This window comes from Silene latifolia, chromosome 5 (assembly GCF_048544455.1).
Source record: "Silene latifolia isolate original U9 population chromosome 5, ASM4854445v1, whole genome shotgun sequence".
Lineage (NCBI taxonomy): Eukaryota > Viridiplantae > Streptophyta > Magnoliopsida > Caryophyllales > Caryophyllaceae > Silene > Silene latifolia.
In genome coordinates, this window is record NC_133530.1 from 24,600,854 (window position 1) to 24,620,871 (window position 20,018).

General features: G+C 37.1%; 1 protein-coding gene across 1 annotated transcript; it reads left to right on the top strand.

Annotated features, from left to right (window-relative positions):
* Nucleotides 1-16,809: 16,809 nt before the first annotated feature.
* Nucleotides 16,810-18,646, top strand: LOC141656008 (F-box/LRR-repeat protein At4g14103-like). Its single transcript, XM_074462977.1, has 3 exons — nt 16,810-17,882; nt 17,985-18,125; nt 18,212-18,646. Exons 1-3 carry the CDS (start codon nt 16,962-16,964, stop codon nt 18,515-18,517), a joined length of 1,368 nt encoding a protein of 455 aa, XP_074319078.1. The 5' UTR covers nt 16,810-16,961; the 3' UTR covers nt 18,518-18,646.
* The last annotated feature ends 1,372 nt before the right edge of the window (nt 18,647-20,018 follow it).

Below are 20,018 nucleotides of genomic sequence, written 5' to 3' on the forward strand. Positions count from 1 at the left end.
TACCGAGTTATATTAATAAGGGATGAATCGGCTCACCGTGCCCGAGTTAATATGAACTTGGATCTCGGAATCATTTATGTAGTTGGGTGGAGGTCACCATATAAATGCAATGCTTGTAGTTAAATTTACGAGTATTATTAAAACGATAGATGATAATTATTTCCTTTATTTCCATTTTTGTAGTTAATTATACGCAATGAATTCATCAAATACTCCTACACCAATCACCGTTGAAACATGGCTCCAATCATACGATGACAAATGCTCCGATTATGACAATGAAACGATTAGAGAATTACGCATTGACATTGGTCAGGATGGAAATTTTTGCTTCTTTACCACTTCCACTCCACCCACTCCAATATTATTGCCCACCACCTTGAAAAGAAATTCTTGTGAAGAAAATCTTACAAAGCCTAAGGAATCCTTGTTTGAAGAAACAATGAGGAATATCAAATTGAGTGGGAGTTCTAGCAAGAGTGTCCTTGCAAATGAAAGGAGTTTTGGTATTAATAAAGGGAAGGCAAAAATGGGCGAGAAACCCAAACCTGATTATAAATTGGAAATGGATAGTGGGACTACCAAGACCAAGACCAAGAAGGGTGCCAAATCCTATGAGGAATGTCATTATTGTAATGTCATGGGCCATTGGAAGCGAAATTGCCCCAAGTATTTAGAAGATATCAAAGTTGGGCTTGTTACTTCAAGTGGGACTTGGAAATGTGGAAAAGCTAAACAAGAATGATATGAATTTGCGATAATGAAAGGGAGCTCGGGTAGCCGCCACTTCAAGAGAAATTGATATACTTGTTTTAGCAAATAACTTTGAGTTATAATTTACATAATTGTTATTATGTATCCACTTAGTCTAAATCATTATTTCCATGTGAGACATGAAAGGATCTATATTTTGTCCTCAAAGACAATTGTTGTATTTTATTGAAAATAGACATGGATGTGAGCCATGTTACTTATCTTTATGATACACAAGTTTTAGACAGTTCCAACTCATGTATAGATATCTGCATAATACGCACCAAAAGACTCATAACTGGTAATCCAAATGATTTGTACATTTGATTTTTCAATTAGGTTACATAAATGAGAAACGCATTAAACGCTAGTGTTGACTAGAATTATTGGACCATTTGATTTTCAATCATATGGAATATGCGTATCTTGTCTCCTTTGCAATATAATTTGTACTTCCTTTAGTGGTAAAGGGACACAAGCAAGTGATTTGTTGAGACTAATACATGCCGATGTATGTGTTCTAATTAGCATCACCGCAAGGGGAATTTATGACTACTTCGTCACTTTTACCAATGATTCAAGTAGATAAGGGTATATTTACTTAATCAAATAAAAGGTGAAACATTTGAGAGATTTGAGAAGTTTCTTAAATGACGTAGAGAACCAATTGAATAAAGTTCTAAGCATTACGACCCAATCGTAGTGGCAAAGATCTAAGTAATAAATTTGATTTATTAAAGATGGATTATGACCTAGCATCACTACCCATAAGATCAAACTAATATGAGTCGGTTTGAGTTGATGAACTCAATTTTGGGAATTTGCAATCCAAAACGGACAAGTAATTCTAATTGGATGGTCAACCATGAGATACCTAGAATAGAGAGTCTATCAAACAGATGACATGGATAAGACTCGTATATTATCAAGCTGCCATGTTAGGATGGCCTTTTGAAAGCTAAACTCCGTTAAAATATATATGTTTGTGTCTCACAAAACTATCTCTCAAGAAGATAGATGTATTTCTGAGAGATAGAGTGGGAGAAGATTGTATCGTCACAAACACCTCTTATAGTTGAAATGTTACTTTGTGAAAGTAATTGAATTAATAGAGTGGGAGTTGGTATTGAACTATTATCTATGAAGATAGTATGAGACCATAGTTCAAATGGGAGTCTATCGCACATGTCTTATTGTTTAAAAAATATTACTTCGTGAAAGTGATAGTATCATGACCTTGTTATATATATATAATGACCTTGTTATATATACGAGCCGAAGCATTACAAATCCGAAAATTGTTGCTCATGAGTAGATTTACTTTAAAGTGAGGGTCTCTTTAAAGGGAAATAGAGCTTTAGAGTATACAAATGCATAAGATTTACATAAAGATGTTGATCAAGACAAATTATGTTAGGAATTGCCGCATTTCATTACAATGAAGAATGGCAAATATAAATTCGCTTTTCTAAAATGGGAATTTAGGGAAGGAAATATTTAAAACACAAAACCTTAGATGAAGATCTAAGAATCCTGACATATTATACGTAGCTATCTTAAGTGATCACAAGATGGTCTTAAGCTAGCATTAAAGGATTATACTTTTCGTTCATGTGATTATAGTGAATTGTTTTATTCACATGATTGAAGAATCATGATATACATGAAGTTAAGTGGGAGCTATAATTGTTTCTCCATGTCTTATATGTTGATAACATATTACTCATTGAGAATAATATACCAATGCTCTCTTCTGGTGAGAGTAATTGGGACACATGGAAAGGGATGCAAAGTATTCTAGATTTTGAATCTATGTGAGAGAATATTGGCATAGAGTTGAGAGTCTTATGAGGATAAGATATTTCACATCTGTTGTACAACAACAAAGTTGAATGGCTTATTCATGATGATGAAAGTGGAATTACTATGATGGAATCATAGTCGTTCACTGAACCCATTAAGTTGTTGATTACATGAAATCGATTACTAATGTTTCCGCCATTAGAACGATTATGTATGCCAACAGACGCACGTGCTATGATGTACCATATGCTAGGTATATTATGAATCAATAATAAGTTAATTCATTAGATGGGCTTGTGAAAGCCTTAAAGTGCAATTGATGACTTGTACACATGTTTGGATGATAAACTAAGTTAAGGTGTTGAAGGGTTGCACAAACTTTAGTTTCCAAGCTTAAAAGGATTTGATGAAATCCTAAGCAAATGTTATTGACAGAGGAGTAAGAAACTAAGAAATATGTTTTAGTTTCGCGCATTGCAAATTCTACAAAAGGAATCTAAGTAAGTTGTGATAAAATGGTCAACGTAGGGATTAAGGGTGAATCCCTCTACAAATAACTTTATCACATGTTATGCGATAACAGTGGGAGCTTCTTTCAAGTTAAAGAGCTCGGGTCTAGTATGAAATCTAGACATATACTTAGAGAAATTCATGTCATTAAGAAATGACATTGAATGGAAGGAAATAGCAATTAATTAAGTTGGAATATATGGATATCGGGTATATCCACTTGCCAAGCTTGTATTGCATTTTAACTAGTGTTTTAATACACTAGAGATTAAAGAATATGAAGTAGTAATAGTGTATTGACTATTCATATGTGATAATCACATTTATCGTTTGAGTTTTATTAAACTCGCCCGGTACCTTGTCTTGTCCGAATGGGTTGTAGAGACAAATTGAACCCCATTAAAGTGAACTGGATTGACATGGTATTCGCCCCTAGTTACTTATATGAGGTGACGTCTCGAAGTGACTAGAGTGTGATGCGATTGATGGCAAGTTCAAGTGCCATAGAGTCATATGGGATGACTAGTCGATCACATAGGCGGATCAGTATGGGACAATCTGTCGGGCGATGACCGCTTATAGAGTTACGTAATTCATAAAGCCTGGTCGTGGCAAGAGCTACTATAGTATTCTTATGAGTCAATTCTTTTGACTAGAGACTATTCGCCCAAGTTAGCACAACTTCTGATTAGCTTTGATTTATACTCTACGATTTCTTAAACGAGGTCAAACTGGGTATATTTTGGGTTATGATGGACTCGTGGTGAACGAAGGGAATAGGGCGATAGGAATTGTCCACCCCTTGTCGGGGTTGTTTGAAATCTCAAGGCCACTCGAGGAGTAGTTAATCGAAATGCGTGGCCACGCTCGGAAGGTATCTTTGATAGATAATTCCGGTCGGACATTAATCTCCGGATCGAGAAAACCACTCAAGATATGATCAAATGTAAATACGACCTGCAAGACACCTTGCATTGAGTGGGAGATTGTAATAGGACAAGAGAATTGGTGACGCACACTTGTCGAGGACAAGTGGGAGATTGTTGGGAAATGTGTCCTCAACAATAGTGCGATCACATGATTTAAATATCATAATTAAATCTCAAATTAAGAATACGAGAGGATGATTCTTTATACAATGACCGTCATTAAATCGGTAATGATTGGCTAACTAGAGTTTGACATTACTTGTCGTGTGTGACGGTGGTGGTCAATTGATCCCTTTAGGTCACACCTATAGGATGAGGCCCAAATAGATATTTAATTAATTGTATGCGTCTGATTAATTAATTCCTTAATTATGGGAGTGCAATTTTGCGTCTTATTTTAATGTGATTAAATAAAGATTAAATTTAGTAATTAAGTGTTATATTACTAAATTAGTTGAGATATTAATATAAGTTTTGAGGTAGAGGTAATTAGTTATTTAAAGTTACAAGAAGTTGTAATTTTAACTAACTAGTAATTATGGGACCCATTATATGATGATATAATGGTAGTATACTACTCAAAAAGTGGAGTGTATATTATATTATTAATGGGAATATTTAAGTGTTAAATGATTACATTAATAATTAAAAATGTAAGATAGTTGAACATATGACTTATAAGCATTTGTGGGACAAATGACAAAAGGCAAAAATAGACCATAAAGGGTCCATTATTTCGGCCAAAATGAGAGCAAGAGATGCTCTTGTTTTGTCTTGTTCTTTTTGTTATAAAAATGTGTGATAGTGACTTATCCATGACATGTCTTACAAAGCTTAAAGCCTACACACTACCTACACAAACAAAGACTAAAAACAAAAGGCAAAAGATTCCTCCTTTGCCTTATGCCAACCGGTTTTGGCATTACAAAAGGAGGAATTTTGGTTGCTCATTTCGTTACTTGTTTTTTTGCTTGAAAATCCTCATATCTCTCTAGCTTTCTCACATGCAAAATTCTTACAACCTCTCAATAAATACTAATACACCAAATCTATTACTAGAAGTAGTAATATAAGAATATTAGTATTATTAAGGTAATGTTTCTACTATATATCTAGTTAATATTAGTAGAGATTTTTGGGATTCATCTTGGGTGCAATTTATTGGAGTGGCTTCTAAGCTTGGAGTCTTAGGAGGATCATCCATCATTATAAGCTCAAGAACAAGTAAAGGAAGGTGACCTTACTTGTGCCCAAATTTTCGAACCAACCAACAATGTAAGGAACATTGTTTTTCTTATAAATCTTTCATTTTGTTATGCATGCACTAGATCTAAAGAACAAATAATTAACAAGTTAATTAGTTCACTATTAGAGGAGTCTAATAATAGGTATATGTACCTTACAGAGTACTGGGATAGCTGGGATGCCACGACATGATGATATGAGTCTTCCGCTGTAGCCTTTAGTTTATTTACATTTCAGTTAGAACAGTCAGTTTGAGATCATGTATCGTACTTTTGGTTTGGTTTTGAGGATTGTAACTATTCGCTAAATTATTTATAATAAACGTTGTTTCTTTATTGTTGTTTGATTATCATTGCCTCGGGTAACCGAGATGGTAATGTCTTCATACCTGAGTGGTCCTGGTAAGGCACTTGGAGTATGGGGGTGTTACACTATCTCCTTTGGTACCGGTGGCATGCCTCTTAGCTGCTGAGTACGTTAGCCCACTTATGTCTGAGCCGCCTGTTATCACGTTTATGATCTTGGTGCATGTGGGTGGATTTGCAGGCTTCACGGAGCCTACCTTATCCTGCTGTTTGCCCCCACGTGGTAATAGGTGGCTCAGTTCACCTTGTTCGTACAGGCGCTTGATCTCTCTTCGTAGTGTGTAGCAGTTTTCAGTGTTATGCCCAATATCACGATGGAACTCACACTTCTTTTTGCTATCTTTTCGCCATGCCTGTTCTTCTACTAGTGGCTTGGGCCACCTTACCATGTCTCCCATCTCCCTGAGTGCCTTTAGTATTCCTCCGGTGCCTGTAGTGAATCCATATTCTGCCAGAGTAGGGAGTTGCTGATTTTCTTCGATTCTGTTGACTCCCCTTCCATATGGCCTATATCTTTCGTCCCTTTTACTTGTAGTTTGCTTTCTTCCCGACTTTTCTGCGGCTGAGTTACTGGAAACACTTGGTGTATTAGGTAGGCTTGCTCTGGCTAGGATGTCTTCCTCTAGTTTTATTGCGGCAGCTGACTTTTCTTGCACTGCTTCGAGGCTGTGGCAGGGATTCATAGTCAGCTGCTTGTACAGGTCAGAATCATCGTGGAGGCCCCTCCTGAAGGCTTCTACTGTTGTCGAAATATCACATTCCCGTACTGCCACTTTCTCATTGTTGAATCTGGTGTTGTATTCTCCAATGGTTTCTCCTGCCCCCTGGACGATTCTGTATAGATCTCATGCATGCTTTTGTGGCTTCCTGTTGCTTGCAAACTGCTGGGTGAACGCGTTTACCAATTCAGCAAATGTGGATATCGACCTGTTGGGTAGACTTACAAACCATCAGAGTGCCGGCCCCGTTAAGGTGGATCCAAATCCTTTGCACATGCAAGCTTCCTTGACCTACCCTACGGCTGTCACTGTCATCATCTTCTGCTTGTACTGGCTTATGTGGTCAAAGGGATCTGTTGTGCCGTCAAAGAGAGGCATATTAGGATTGGTGAATCCCTTTTGCATGGCTGTGATGGATATGGCGTCCACGAATGGCGAGTCGGCATAACTGTCAGGTGCTGCTTTCTCGAGTGGGGGTGGCAGTCCTGGGACCCTGCTTATTAGCATCTCTCTTAGCTCCAAGTACTGCTGATTTGTTATGCTACTTGAGTCTGGGGTCCGCCTGTCAGCTGCTTGCTGATTCAATACGCCGCCTCCTGACCCGAACTCTTGAAGGTTCTGATGTGTCCCAGCAGCTAGGGGGTTGAAGTAACGATCGTTCCCTGCTGCCAATTCCCTTGGTGGTTCACCCCAGATCCTGCTCCAGGTGTCTGGCTGATTGCTGCGAAATTGCCAACAGGGGTGCCACCTCTTCGTGCTTCCACACGGCTTGTTGGCGGCCAGTTATCTGGTGTGAGGTATCCCAGCCCTTGTGGGGTTATTCTTCCATCTGATGGTATTGTAGCTAGATCTAACCTTGTTACCAGTTCAGCTGGTATCTGCCGAGGTGAATTCCTGCTGCCTGATGCCCCATGTGTCAGATCTACTAGCGGAGATTTTCCTTCACCTGTCCTGCTTACTGGGGTGACAGACTGCTGTTTTAGGATATCTATCTGCGCCCAGAGCTCTCTGTCTCTCCTCCTTGCTTCGGCTTCAGTTTTCTTCTGGTCTTCTCTCATGTTTTCCATGGTCTTCTGAAGGTTCTCTACGCCAGCGAGCAAGATTTGCGTAGGACTGGGTGGCGGGGTGAGGCCTGAGCTTGCTGCTCACTTATCTGATCTAGCTTGGGTTGTGACAGCAGGAGTTTTAGGAGGCAAAGAGGTTTTTGCCGTTGGTGTGGTTCTTGAGGTATGTCCGAGAGCCTGCGTTGCCACTGTCGACGCCGGATTTTGAGTAGAGGTCGGCGGTGGCGACGGTTGTCTGCTCCCTGACACAGCTTCTGATGCTTGTTTATCCATTGCGTACTTAGATTGTCAACGATTGACGACCACAATGCCCCACGGTGGGCGCCAAAATGTTTAGGTGACTTTTACCAAATTACTTGTTTTAGGTCAATGTGGTCTTACTCGTTGGTTAGTTGATTAATTGTTTGTATGATGATATTTAAATAAGGAAATAACGCTCGTAATGTAAATTGACACGTAAGATTTGGTGACGCGGAAAACCTAATGTGGGAACAACTGCGGGAGGGACGGTACCCTGCCAAATATTGCACTATTCTTGAATAGGAGGACGAATACAATTGAGTCGTAATGCAAATCTTGCTAGCACGAGGTATTGTGTCTGTGTGATCTCGGATGAATGTGTGTATGAATGTCCTTCTTTGATTTCTTCCTTGGCTATTTATAGGGTAAGAACCCTAGATGTATCCTACTTTGATTATGGAAAGGAAATATAACTTCTGTAATAACTCTTTCCATGTTTGGCCGTCTCCCTCAATTCTCCCTAATCTCCCTGACTTCTCCCTGGCTTCTCCCTGACTTCTCTTTCCTAAATTCAGATGCTTCCTTTAATGGGCCTCGGCCTTCTTCTCGCGTGCGTGCTGGACCATTCGTCCTATTTTGTGCTTCCTCCAACTGTGGGCTCCCCTTCTCTTATCCCTTCTCTTATGATCCATTATTTATGAAGTGGGCCTTTCTTATTATGTGATTTTTAGCCCAAACAACTGACAAAAATAGACTGTAAAATAAGCACAATGCATTGCAGAAGCAGACTACAGTCATTAGGTTTACGCATTTTTTGCTTAAATATTTAAGACAACAGCAATGGCAATTGCAATGACAAGCGCAAACGATGTCAAACATGACATGAAGATATCCGCTCGATCTCGATAATGCCAGGAACTAAGTAACCAAATAAATATCATAACAATATTATGGTATTAATGCAAATGTGCAATTTGTTACCCTCAATATATCGCAACTACAAAAATCCTCTATTAAGAAAAATAAAACTCACACTGAAAGCATCCAAAGGATAGGTTTAAAAGGAGGGGTGGAGTTGTTGATAAAATAGGTAGAATAACACGCACATAATGGAAAAGATGAATTTGTAAATTTGTAAATCAATCATGAGAGCAATAGCAATGGTAGTTTGTAGAGGAGTTCTTATTTAAGAACGAACTGAAAACCATTGTTGGAGAACATTTGCAGTTCGTTCGTCATTTATAGTTTGTGCAGACGAACTTGGTTCGTTCTGAAGAAAGGCACAGTAGAAATCAAGTGGGAAAATGAAAGAAAGAGGGTGTGGTGGTACGCGCAGAAATTTTAAGTAGAAAAAAAAAGCGTGTTAAGCACGCAGCAAATAACATTACAAGGGAATTGCTGGTGGGCCCACTACTATTTAATTTGCCTCCACCATTTTCTTGTCCATTAGTGGATTTTTGTAACACACTATTTTATTAGGTAGTGGAATATGGGTCCTATTTGAGAACTAGAAAACAGTTTGTTATTGTTGAAATCAGTTCATAAAAATCGAGTTTGTTATTTGGTGATATGGCGATGATGTGTTAGAGTAAGAACGCATTTTTGGTTCTACCACTGCTATTGGTCTGATGATTAACGGGGGTAGCAGGGGTGGTCGCCCCCGCTAAAGTTTATGTAAACACCAATAAACTTGTATTGATGTTAAGATGTTAGAGAATTATGTAATTGAATGTTTATGATATATTCATTAATCAAAACTTATGTTTATGATGATACAATCTCAGCTATTTATAGTAGTTAGATTAACCCAACTAACTCTAGTTTAGTCTAACTAACTCTATGGTTGTTATAACAAACTTATAACTAACCATTAGGTTTTATATGTCAATATCCCCTCCTCAAGCTTGAGATGGGGTTGCAACTAATCCAAGCTTGCTAGACAGAAATTGATGTTGATCAGCTCCCAAAGCCTTAGTCATTATGTCAGCAATTTGTAGACCTGTTCTGATGTGTTTAGTGACTAGAAAGCCTTCATCTTGTTTATCCCTTACGTAGTGACAGTCAATATTGAGATGCTTAGTTCGCTCGTGGAAAACTGGATTAATGGAGATATGCTGGGCAGCCTTATTGTCACAAAACAGTGGGATGGGCTTAGGTACTTCAATGTGGAAATCCTTTAACAAACCATCAAGCCATACCAATTCAGAACTTGTATATGACATGCTTCGGTATTCTGACTCTGCACTACTTTTTGAAACAGTTTTCTGTTTCTTAGTTTTCCAAGATATCAAAGACTTGCCTAGGTAGACACAGTACCCACTCAAGGATTTGCAGCTGAAAGAGCACTGACCCCAGTCTGCATCTGTAAATGCTGTCAAATGCAGGTCTGAGTCTGCTGCATAAAAGAGACCAGAATTGACTGTCTTCTTTAGATACTTCAAGACATGAATGGCAGCCTGAAAGTGAGGTTGCCTAGGCTGACTGACGAATTGACTCAGGTGCTGAACTGAATATGATATATCAGGCCTGGTCATGTTTAAGTATAAGAGCCTGCCAACCAGTCGTCTGTACTTCTCTGGATCCTGTAATAATTCTCCTGAATCAGTGCTAAGTTTTAGACCTCTCTGCATTGGAAAATTTGCAGTGTCTGCATTTTCCATTTTCATGTCACTTAGTATATCCAAGATATACTTCCTTTGGTTAATAAGTAGGCCAGTGTCATTTCTTGAAATCTCTAGGCCCAAAAAATATCTTGCAGGTCCTAAATCTTTGATAGAGAACACTGTATCCAGTCCTTTCTTTATTTTCTGAATCTCTTGCTCATCATTTCCAGTGAGTAAGACATCATCCACATACACCAGGGCCACTGTAAACCCTTTGGTTGATGCATCTGATCTTGTAAACAAGGAATAATCATACTTGGACTGTGTGTACCCTTGACTGATCAAATATTTGGAAAACTCTTTGTTCCACTGTCTAGATGCCTGCTTCAGGCCATAAAGAGACTTGGTAAGCTTACATACTTGGCCTGGTTGCACTCTATATCCTTCTGGAGGTCTCATATAGACATCCTCATCCAACTGCCCATGTAAAAAAGCATTGTTGATGTCTAGCTGATATAATGGCCAGGCTTTTGCTGCTACCACTACTAACAATGCCCTAACAGTTGTGAATTTGGCTACTGGAGAGAAGGTATGAGTGTAATCCCTGTCCTTGACTTGATTGTAACCTTTAGCTACCAATCTAGCCTTGAACCTCTCAACTGTACCATCAGCTTTATACTTGATTTTAAAAACCCATTTTGAGCCTATAGTCTTCTTACCATCAGGTAGGGGCATCAAAGTCCATGTTTGATTAGCTTCAAGAGCTTGAATCTCTTTAGTCATTGCTTCTATCCACCTTGGGTCCTTGCTTGCTTGATAATATGTATAAGGTTCATGCTCTTGAAGTGCTGTAGCTAATGATGCTACATACTGGTCACTGTAGCCCTGCATCTGATTCAATACAGCAGTATGCAAAGCACTAGACATTGACCCAGTTGCAGGAACATTCTGAGTACCTGACAACTTTAAGGGACAATGATATCCCTGTAACACTACATAAGGCTGTCTAGGTCTAGTAGACCTCCTGATATTATTCTCAGGGATGTCAACACTCAGTTGTACATTATCATGTGGCTCATTGACAGTGTCAGTTTGTGGTGGTAATTCAGTAGTGTCATTATGTGACTGTAAATCACTAGTACCGCTGGTAGATTGTAAGGTGTTATTATTAACCAGTGTAGACTTATCAGAATGAGAAATTAATAATGTGGAAGTAGCAGGGTTGACTAATTCAGTAGGAGATGACACAGGAGTTTGAAAAGGAAAGATGTCCTCTCTAAAAACTACATCCCTACTGACAAATATCTTTCTTGTAGTAATATCATACAGTCTGTACCCTTTTTGGTTATGTGGATAACCTAGAAAAACACACTTTCTAGCCCTTGTCCCAAATTTGTCTGAATAGGTGGGAGGCATGGAAGAATAGCAACAACAACCAAAAATTTTTAACATAGAATAATCAGGAACTTTACCAAATAGGACCTCAAATGGTGTCTTCTAAGCAAGTATAGGGGTGGGCATTAAATTAATCAGATAGGTTGCAGTAAGCAAACAGTCACCCCAAAATCTTACAGGTAATGAAGCATGTAATCTAAGAGATCTAGCAGTGTCAAGTAAATATCTATGTTTTCTTTCAACTCGGCCATTTTGCTGTGGCCTGCCAACAATGTTGGTTTGATGCACAATTCCTTTACTTTTAAACAAACTACCACAAGCATGATGCAAAAATTCAGAACCATTATCACTCCTAACTATCTTGACATTAGCTTGAAATTGTTTCTCAATGTATGCAAAGAAGTCTCTTACTAAATTAGGAACTTGGTCTTTGGTTTGAAAAAGGATAGTCCAGGTATTCCTGGAATGATCATCCAAAATAGTTAGGAATGATTTAGCACCTGACAAGGCTGGAGTCTTATATGGACCCCAAACATCCATATGCAAAAGCTCAAAATTACATAATGCCCTAGAATTACTTTTAGGAAATGGCAACTGATGATGCTTAGCAAGTATACAAGTCTCACAATGGAAATTGGCATTTTTAATAGAAACATCCTTGTTTACAGCTTTCAATTTGTCTAAAGAAATGTGGCCAAGCCTAGAGTGAAACAAAGATACATCATGAAGTACTGAATTACAAGAACCTACAGTAGACTGAATACTAGCTTTAGACAGTAAAGTAAAAACAACAACAGCAATCTTATTAACTAGTAACTTTGTGTTATCATCTTGAATCCTATATAAATCTCCTATCCGCTGTCCTGTGGCTATACATTTCTTACTGGAAATGTCCTGAAACAAACAATGAGTGGACAAGAAAACAGCAGATAAAGCATTGTTATCTATAAGCTTACTAACAGATAGAAGATTCTGTTTAAAATCAGGAAGAAAAAGAACATTAGTCAGTGTAATATCAGGTGTTAGCACAACATCACCAGACACCTTCACAGCCTTACTAGAACCATCAGGCAAACCAATCAATATTGGGGGTTCTATATGTTTAACATTGTGTAACAGATGTAGATTATAAGTCATATGGTCTGAGGCCCCCGTGTCTATGATCCAATCATGCAAATAACTATCATAATGAGCAGAATGAACATGATGTAACATACCTGCAAAATTGGAAGATGAAAGACGTTGATTTCCATCAGAAATCCTCTTAAGCACCTGATCAATCACAGAGGTGACCAATCCATCAATCACTGAAGAATCAATAGAGCCTGACTTTGAACCAGTGCCACTGACAGTCCAATGATCTTCATCCAGAGGTGAATCACCCAAGACATCAGCATTATTTGCAGTCTTCTTGTAGCCTGCCTTTGCATTTTTGTTGTATGGTACCTTGCCCTTCCCCTTATTGTTTTTGTTTGGAAATCCAACAATAAGAAAGCACTTATTTGCTGAATGCCCAACCTTACCACAAGATGGACAAGGATTGACCATGAAGCATTCATCCAGATTATGGTTATGCATCTTGCAATGACCACAATATTTACCAGTAGAAGTAGAAGTAACTTGTGCACCAGTATTCTGATTCACAATATCAGTGGGTCTATAACTTGCATAAGCAGTTGCATCAGTAACATGTTCAACAATATCAGTCAGCTGCTTATGTTTCTCTACCTTCTGAAGTAAACCAAGAACCTTGCTAATAGTAGGCAGAGTATCCATGGACAATATCTGAGTACGAACAGTGTCATAGCTAGAGTTCAATCCCATCAAGAACTTGATCAACTTGTTTTGTTGATCACGAGCATGAATTCGCTTGATCAAAGTACAAGTACAAGTAGCCAATTTGCCACAAGTACAATCAGGTACAGGGTCCAAACTATCCAAGGTTTCCCAAATATTTTTAACCTTGCTATAATATTCAATAAGAGAAGAATTGGACTGGGTAATGGAATTAAGATCTTGATTTAGCTGATAAATCTCTATGAAATTGGATTGGCCATACCTTTCCATTATCTCGTCCCACAGTGCCTTAGCAGTTCTTATGTATTTCAAGGTTTCTCTGATTGATTTATCCATGGAGTTCAGAATCCACTTGAGTACCATCAAATCACATCTAATGAATTGATGATACTTCTTATCTGTAGCAGAAGGCTTCACCAGGACACCATTAACAAACCCTTCCTTATTCTTCGCAGCCAAGGCCATTAAAACATCTTGCTTCCAGCTTAGAAAGTCTGTTCCATCGAACAGGACAGGAGTAAGCAAAGAAGTAGGCTGATCAGAAGAGGAAAGATATAAGGGATCGTCATAAAACTCATACGAATCAGAAGCAGTTGAATGATCAGAATCAGGCATATTTGAAAGTATTGAATGATATGTTTGAAGTTGTAAAGATTAGAAAACAAAAGAAGAAGAAGATGTATGAAGATGTGAAGAACTGTGTATGAACGTGTATGAAGATATGAAGAACAATGTATGAAGATTTGAAGCGGAAGCGTATGAATTCTTGATAAATCAAGAACCTGATACCATGTAAACACCAATAAACTTGTATTGATGTTAAGATGTTAGAGAATTATGTAATTGAATGTTTATGATATATTCATTAATCAAAACTTATGTTTATGATGATACAATCTCAGCTATTTATAGTAGTTAGATTAACCCAACTAACTCTAGTTTAGTCTAACTAACTCTATGGTTGTTATAACAAACTTATAACTAACCATGAGGTTTTATATGTCAATAGTTTAAAAATTTCGAATTTTTTAGTTAAAATTTTCGAATTTTTTCGAGTCCCCCTTGTAATAATACCCTATTACCCCCGCTGAAAATTTTCACTCCCATAGGTTATGTTTTTTCATTATGGGACCGTCTTACACAGTAACTACGGGCTCTTTTATTATCTCTTTTATTATCTAGCATAGAAAAGTAGAAATTAAAAATTAAAAATTAAAAATTGATTTGATAGTAAAAAACAAAAACAAAAAATTCTAAGTGTCGGACCAACAGAGTCCAAGTTATATACAATAAACGGTTGTTCTAGGTGAATATATGGCCATTATTTGTGACAAGGCCACTACCTCATGCAAAATATAATATAAAATTAATAAATATTGAAAATCGTTAATTGTGGAGTCTTATCTTTTAACTCATAAATTCCTAATCCTAGAGAAATAGATAGATTCTAAATACACTATACTCACTCATATTCACTATATTCTTCCCCTTTCCTTTTTGCACAAGAAATAAGAAAGTTAATTTGGACCACACAAAACACACTAACCCACATGCAATTGAATTTGGACCACACAAATCAACCCAAAAAAGGAAATAGGGAAGAAAATCCGAATAATCCGAAAAGGGAAATAGGGAAAAATATAGTGAATATGAGGGATTATAAAGAAACTAATTTCAATGTTAAACTTACCTGGTGGAAAAAAATATCCTACAACCTCTTTAAGCAAACATGGCACCAAGGTATGTTGAGGAAAGACAAAATTGAAACCCGTGCAACGCACGGGCACAAAATCTAGTTGATAACAAACGAGGAATATACTCAAAAATAAAATAAAATAGATAACAGTTGTCACAAAATCAAAGAAATAGAGAAATAAAACCAAAATTCGAAAATACCAAAAATAATTGACCCATTTATCTAGATTGAGATAAAACGTACTGAGTACACTTTCACCTGCTTTAAATTTAAACAACTACTTCTTCTTAGCTATACTCTGTAGTCTGTGCTCTGTACCACTAAATCAAACACAATCAAACCCTAATTCCCAAACTAATTTCAATTCAATTCTTCAGGTATATTTATTCTCACTTTTAATAGCATAATTTTATTGATTGTTTAAACATTGCCAATTTAATTTCCAAGTTTTTACTCATAGATTTGTTAAACATTTCCTGCGAATTCTGTACTGTTTGTTATATGATTGATCGTGAATTAAACCTAATAATACAAGAAAATGAGGAATAATGGGGTAAATTTTTGAGTGAAGTTTGGAAAATGATGAAGAATCATGCAAATAAACTTTTAGTTATGGAGGAGATATAGGAAAGGAAGTAGGTTGCTGAAAATGTTTAATTGTTTATATTCTCGGGTTTTCGATATCTTAAATTAGGGCATCAACAATATAGGTTTGTCAACAAAGTTTTGTGTACTTTTTAGAGGTTCTCTATTGTTGGGAATGTGGGTTGAAGTTTATAGACGGGAATGGTTACAATTTTGTATAATGGTTTGTGTTTTTGGTTGTGAGTGATAGTGGACCCCATGTAGTATACTTTTATGAGGTTTGTCTATATTTAAGAGGTTTGTCTATTGTCGTATTGAGGGTTTTTGTTAGAGAGTTTTGTGTGTTGAGTGATGTGGCATGAGACAAACCTTATTTGGGGTTTGTCTATTGCTAATGCCCTGAGTATGAATGACTGTTTTCGGAGCTCAGCTAAGAGAAAATCGGTAATAGGGAAACCATTTATCAATTCATGGATTATACAAACAGTTGTATATGTTGTACGGTGTAGAATCTGAGCTTTGTGATAAAGTATCCGAGCTTTATGTTAAATAATACTCCGTATGAGTTTTATTAGAAAGTATTGAACTCATCCATTTATACATTAAAAATATAACTTTGAATTAGCTCAGAAAAAATACATATAAGCTCGGATTCTTATACCTTGTTTGTACAATGTTTATGATACAACTGATTGTATAATCCTATTTGTGATCGTATATTGGAAAATATTTTGTCTAAAAGATTATAATCTTGAGTAGGGACGTAATCCTACTGTGAGTTTTTGAGTAGTTGCGTTTTTACTTCAAATCATAATACGGAATTTTGAACAATGTATGCTTACAAGTTAGAACCGTCTTATGAGTTTTTACTATGAGTATGCGACATGCGTAGAAGTTAGAACCGTCTTATGAGTTTTTACTGTGAGTAGTCGTGTTTGTACTGTGAGTTTTTGAGTAATCGTGTTTTAAGGAGAAGGTACTAGAGAAGATCCGAAAAGAAAAGGTTTTATCATTGCTCTTACATGTATGGTTAGAACCTGTCTTATGCGACATGTTAGTTTTTCTAAAATCTCATTTGGGTAATTTAGATAGAATTTGATGACAACTTAAAACACAATCACATTGTGTTATCTGATCATGATTCTGATGTTAGCAAACGATTGATTAATTTGTTAACTCTTCTGTTTACTCAAGCAGTTTGCTTTCTGAGGACTAAACGATACAACCTGTTCTATACTGCTGGAGTTTAACAGCAAAATGCCAATGGACAGAATTAGCAGTCTCCCTGATGAGTTATTAATAAATATTCTCAATTTCCTGCCCACCAAGTACGCCGTCATTACCAGTATTTTGTCGAGGAGGTGGTGCTATCTCTTTAAAGAGATTACTCATTTGGATTTTGATGAGTCACTTCTAGTTAACAACCTTAGTGCCTTGAATCGTGAGGAGAGTAGTGTTGCATTTAGAGCTTTAGTCTTCAAAATGCTGGACTGCTTGAAAGTGTCAATCCTGATAAGGTTTCGCGTCAAATGTACATTAAGATGTGAATGTTGTGTACCTAAAAGTGTTGGTCTTTGGTTATCTACTATAATAAACAAGGGAATCCAGGAACTCGATCTGTGTATTGGTGGCGCGCATGTTGGGTTTCCACAATCTTTATTCACTTGCAAAACATTGTGTATTCTCAAGTTGACTTGTAATTTTACTGTTTTACAAATTCCTGGTACTGTGTGCTTGCCGTGTCTTAAGATCCTCCATCTGCATCAAATTATGGTTGTAGATTCAATGTTGATCGACCGGATTTCCTTAGGATGTCCGACACTCCAAGAATTTATTATGGAGCCACTTAATTGGTATAAAGCTCAAATTCTGGCCATTATGCCCGCGCCACCTCTTAGAAAACTGAAGCTTGGCAACGGAAAATGCTTTGACAGTTCTGATATGGAGGCTATAGAACTTGTTGGTATTGCTGCTCCGTTGTTGCAGTATTTCCACTATGCTGACAAATTGGCAAAAGTTTACTTCTTTCTGCCATCAAATTATTTGGTAGAAGCCCATCTAGAAATATTCATAAAGCCCGGTGATTCTGAAAATTCGACTTTATCTCACTCTGCACGTGATCTTATCGAAGGTGTTTCAAACGTCAAGCGCTTGTTCTTGTCAGCTGATTGCATCAAGGTGAGCTTTTTATTGAACTGTATCACATATGAGACCAACCCAAGTCCTTCGGTGTTACCTAATTAATTTGTAAATGACGGTTGAATTTCTTGTTTCATGAAGGCGCTGACTATGCTTATAGATGAGTTGCCAATTCTACGTAATTTAACTACATTGAAGATAGGCTGTTCTACAAATCTGCATTTTACATTGCTAAGATTGCTCAGAACTGCACCTAATCTGGAAGAGCTTATCTTTTTGGAGGTCAGTTCCCGCACCCTACCCTGAGTACTTTCTAGTTTATGCATTCTATAATTTCGACATTTGACACTCTTTGTTATGTCGTCTAGGGCCTTTTTCGGGTTGGCTTCAAGGATAAAGACACAGTGCAGCAAAATTATTGGGGGGGAAGAGGTCGAGTTGTTCCGTCTTGTTTGAAAACTCACCTTAAGGTCATTGAGATAGAGCATTTTCTAGGCTTGAAAGAGGAACTAAGAATAGTCGAGTATTTTCTTAGCAACGGCCATGTTCTAGAACAACTGATCATACACAAATGGGTGGGAAGGAAAGGGAAGTTTAAAATCACGAAGCAGTTGAAGATGTTGGCAAAGCGTTGGAATAAAACTGTAAATTTTAACGAGTTATTTCTCTTTTAATTGTTCTTGGCATGTGTAATCTCATGTTAAATGTCTTGGAATTGTTAAGGTATGTAACGGCTTAGAGGTGTTTGTGGACATTTCTACATGAATTTGTCGTTTCGACTAAGTTCAGTTTAATTCGGATAATTTCACCCTTAAGAACATTTGTGGTCGTTTTATGTTTGAAAGAATTCTATGTCCAGTTAGATTATTTTTGGTTTCAGTTCAATTTTAGGTGGGTGGTTATAAATTTATTTAGAGATAATAGTCTGTGTGTGATGATATAAATTTGAGTCGGATGAATGAGAGTCAAGTCAATTTAGATCACAAGCCAATTTCAAATCTTTTATTCGGATGCTGGTTAGGTCAATTTGATTAATAATTGAGCCAACCTGGTTAAATTGACACCCTATATCCGAATTGAGGACTCGGACATGAATTCAATCGATTCTGTTTGACCTGATGCAAATGTCATTGTTGAAAACGGATCGTTATCCCTAAATAATTTGATAATAATAGACCCCGAAATGACCTAAACCCAAATTAACCCATTTCGACCCGAATCCTATTAAACCCTATAATAACCTAATCCAAACACAACTTTTCCAAACCCCACCGAATAACCCGTTTGTCAGGTCCAGGACTAGACTTGGCAAAATCAACCCGATCTGATTGACCCGGCCCGAAAAGGCCGACCCGAAACCCGAAAATGCCTCGAGCTGCCGCACCTGAATGACACCCGAAATGGCCCTACCCGAAACTACTCAACTCGAAAATGACTTGACAAAACATATCTTTACTTAACCCCAAAAGACTCGAAATGTCTTTTTCTCTCTTAATCATTGATCCAAAAAATGACCTGATTCGAAATAACCCGACCCGCTTGACCCAAAACAGACCCGACCAATAAACTCGAAACAGACCCGTAAACTCAAAAACCAAACCCGACCCGAACTAACCCAAAAGGACCTGATCTGAAGTAACCCGACTCAACCCAATTCGTTGACCCGATTTACCAGGTCTAGACTCAGGAGTGAGGTTGACACAAATTGACCAATCCTTATACCATACACCTAGGTGTATAAAACATCATGCTCCTACTTTAGTTTAGTTTTTTAAAACCCTTAAAACTTACATTTCATAAATTAGAAAAATATAAAAATTATACCATTATTCGTGATTTTCATTCCTCTATAATTTGAGATCATATTTGATATATTTTGGTGTTTATTTTAATTTTACTCGCATATTCACATCATATAATTGACATGTTCATAACAATAGAATATTCACATTACATAATTGACATATTCATATAAATCAAACTTCTTATTTTCAAATTAAAACTCACATACTCACCCAATTAATAAACATATTCACACAATATGATAAACAATTCACAAATACATATTCATAGTAATGACAAATACATAGAGGTTATCATAAATATTAATCTAACATAACATATATTCACAAAGTATAACTACATATTCATAAAATATAATTACGTATTCATCGC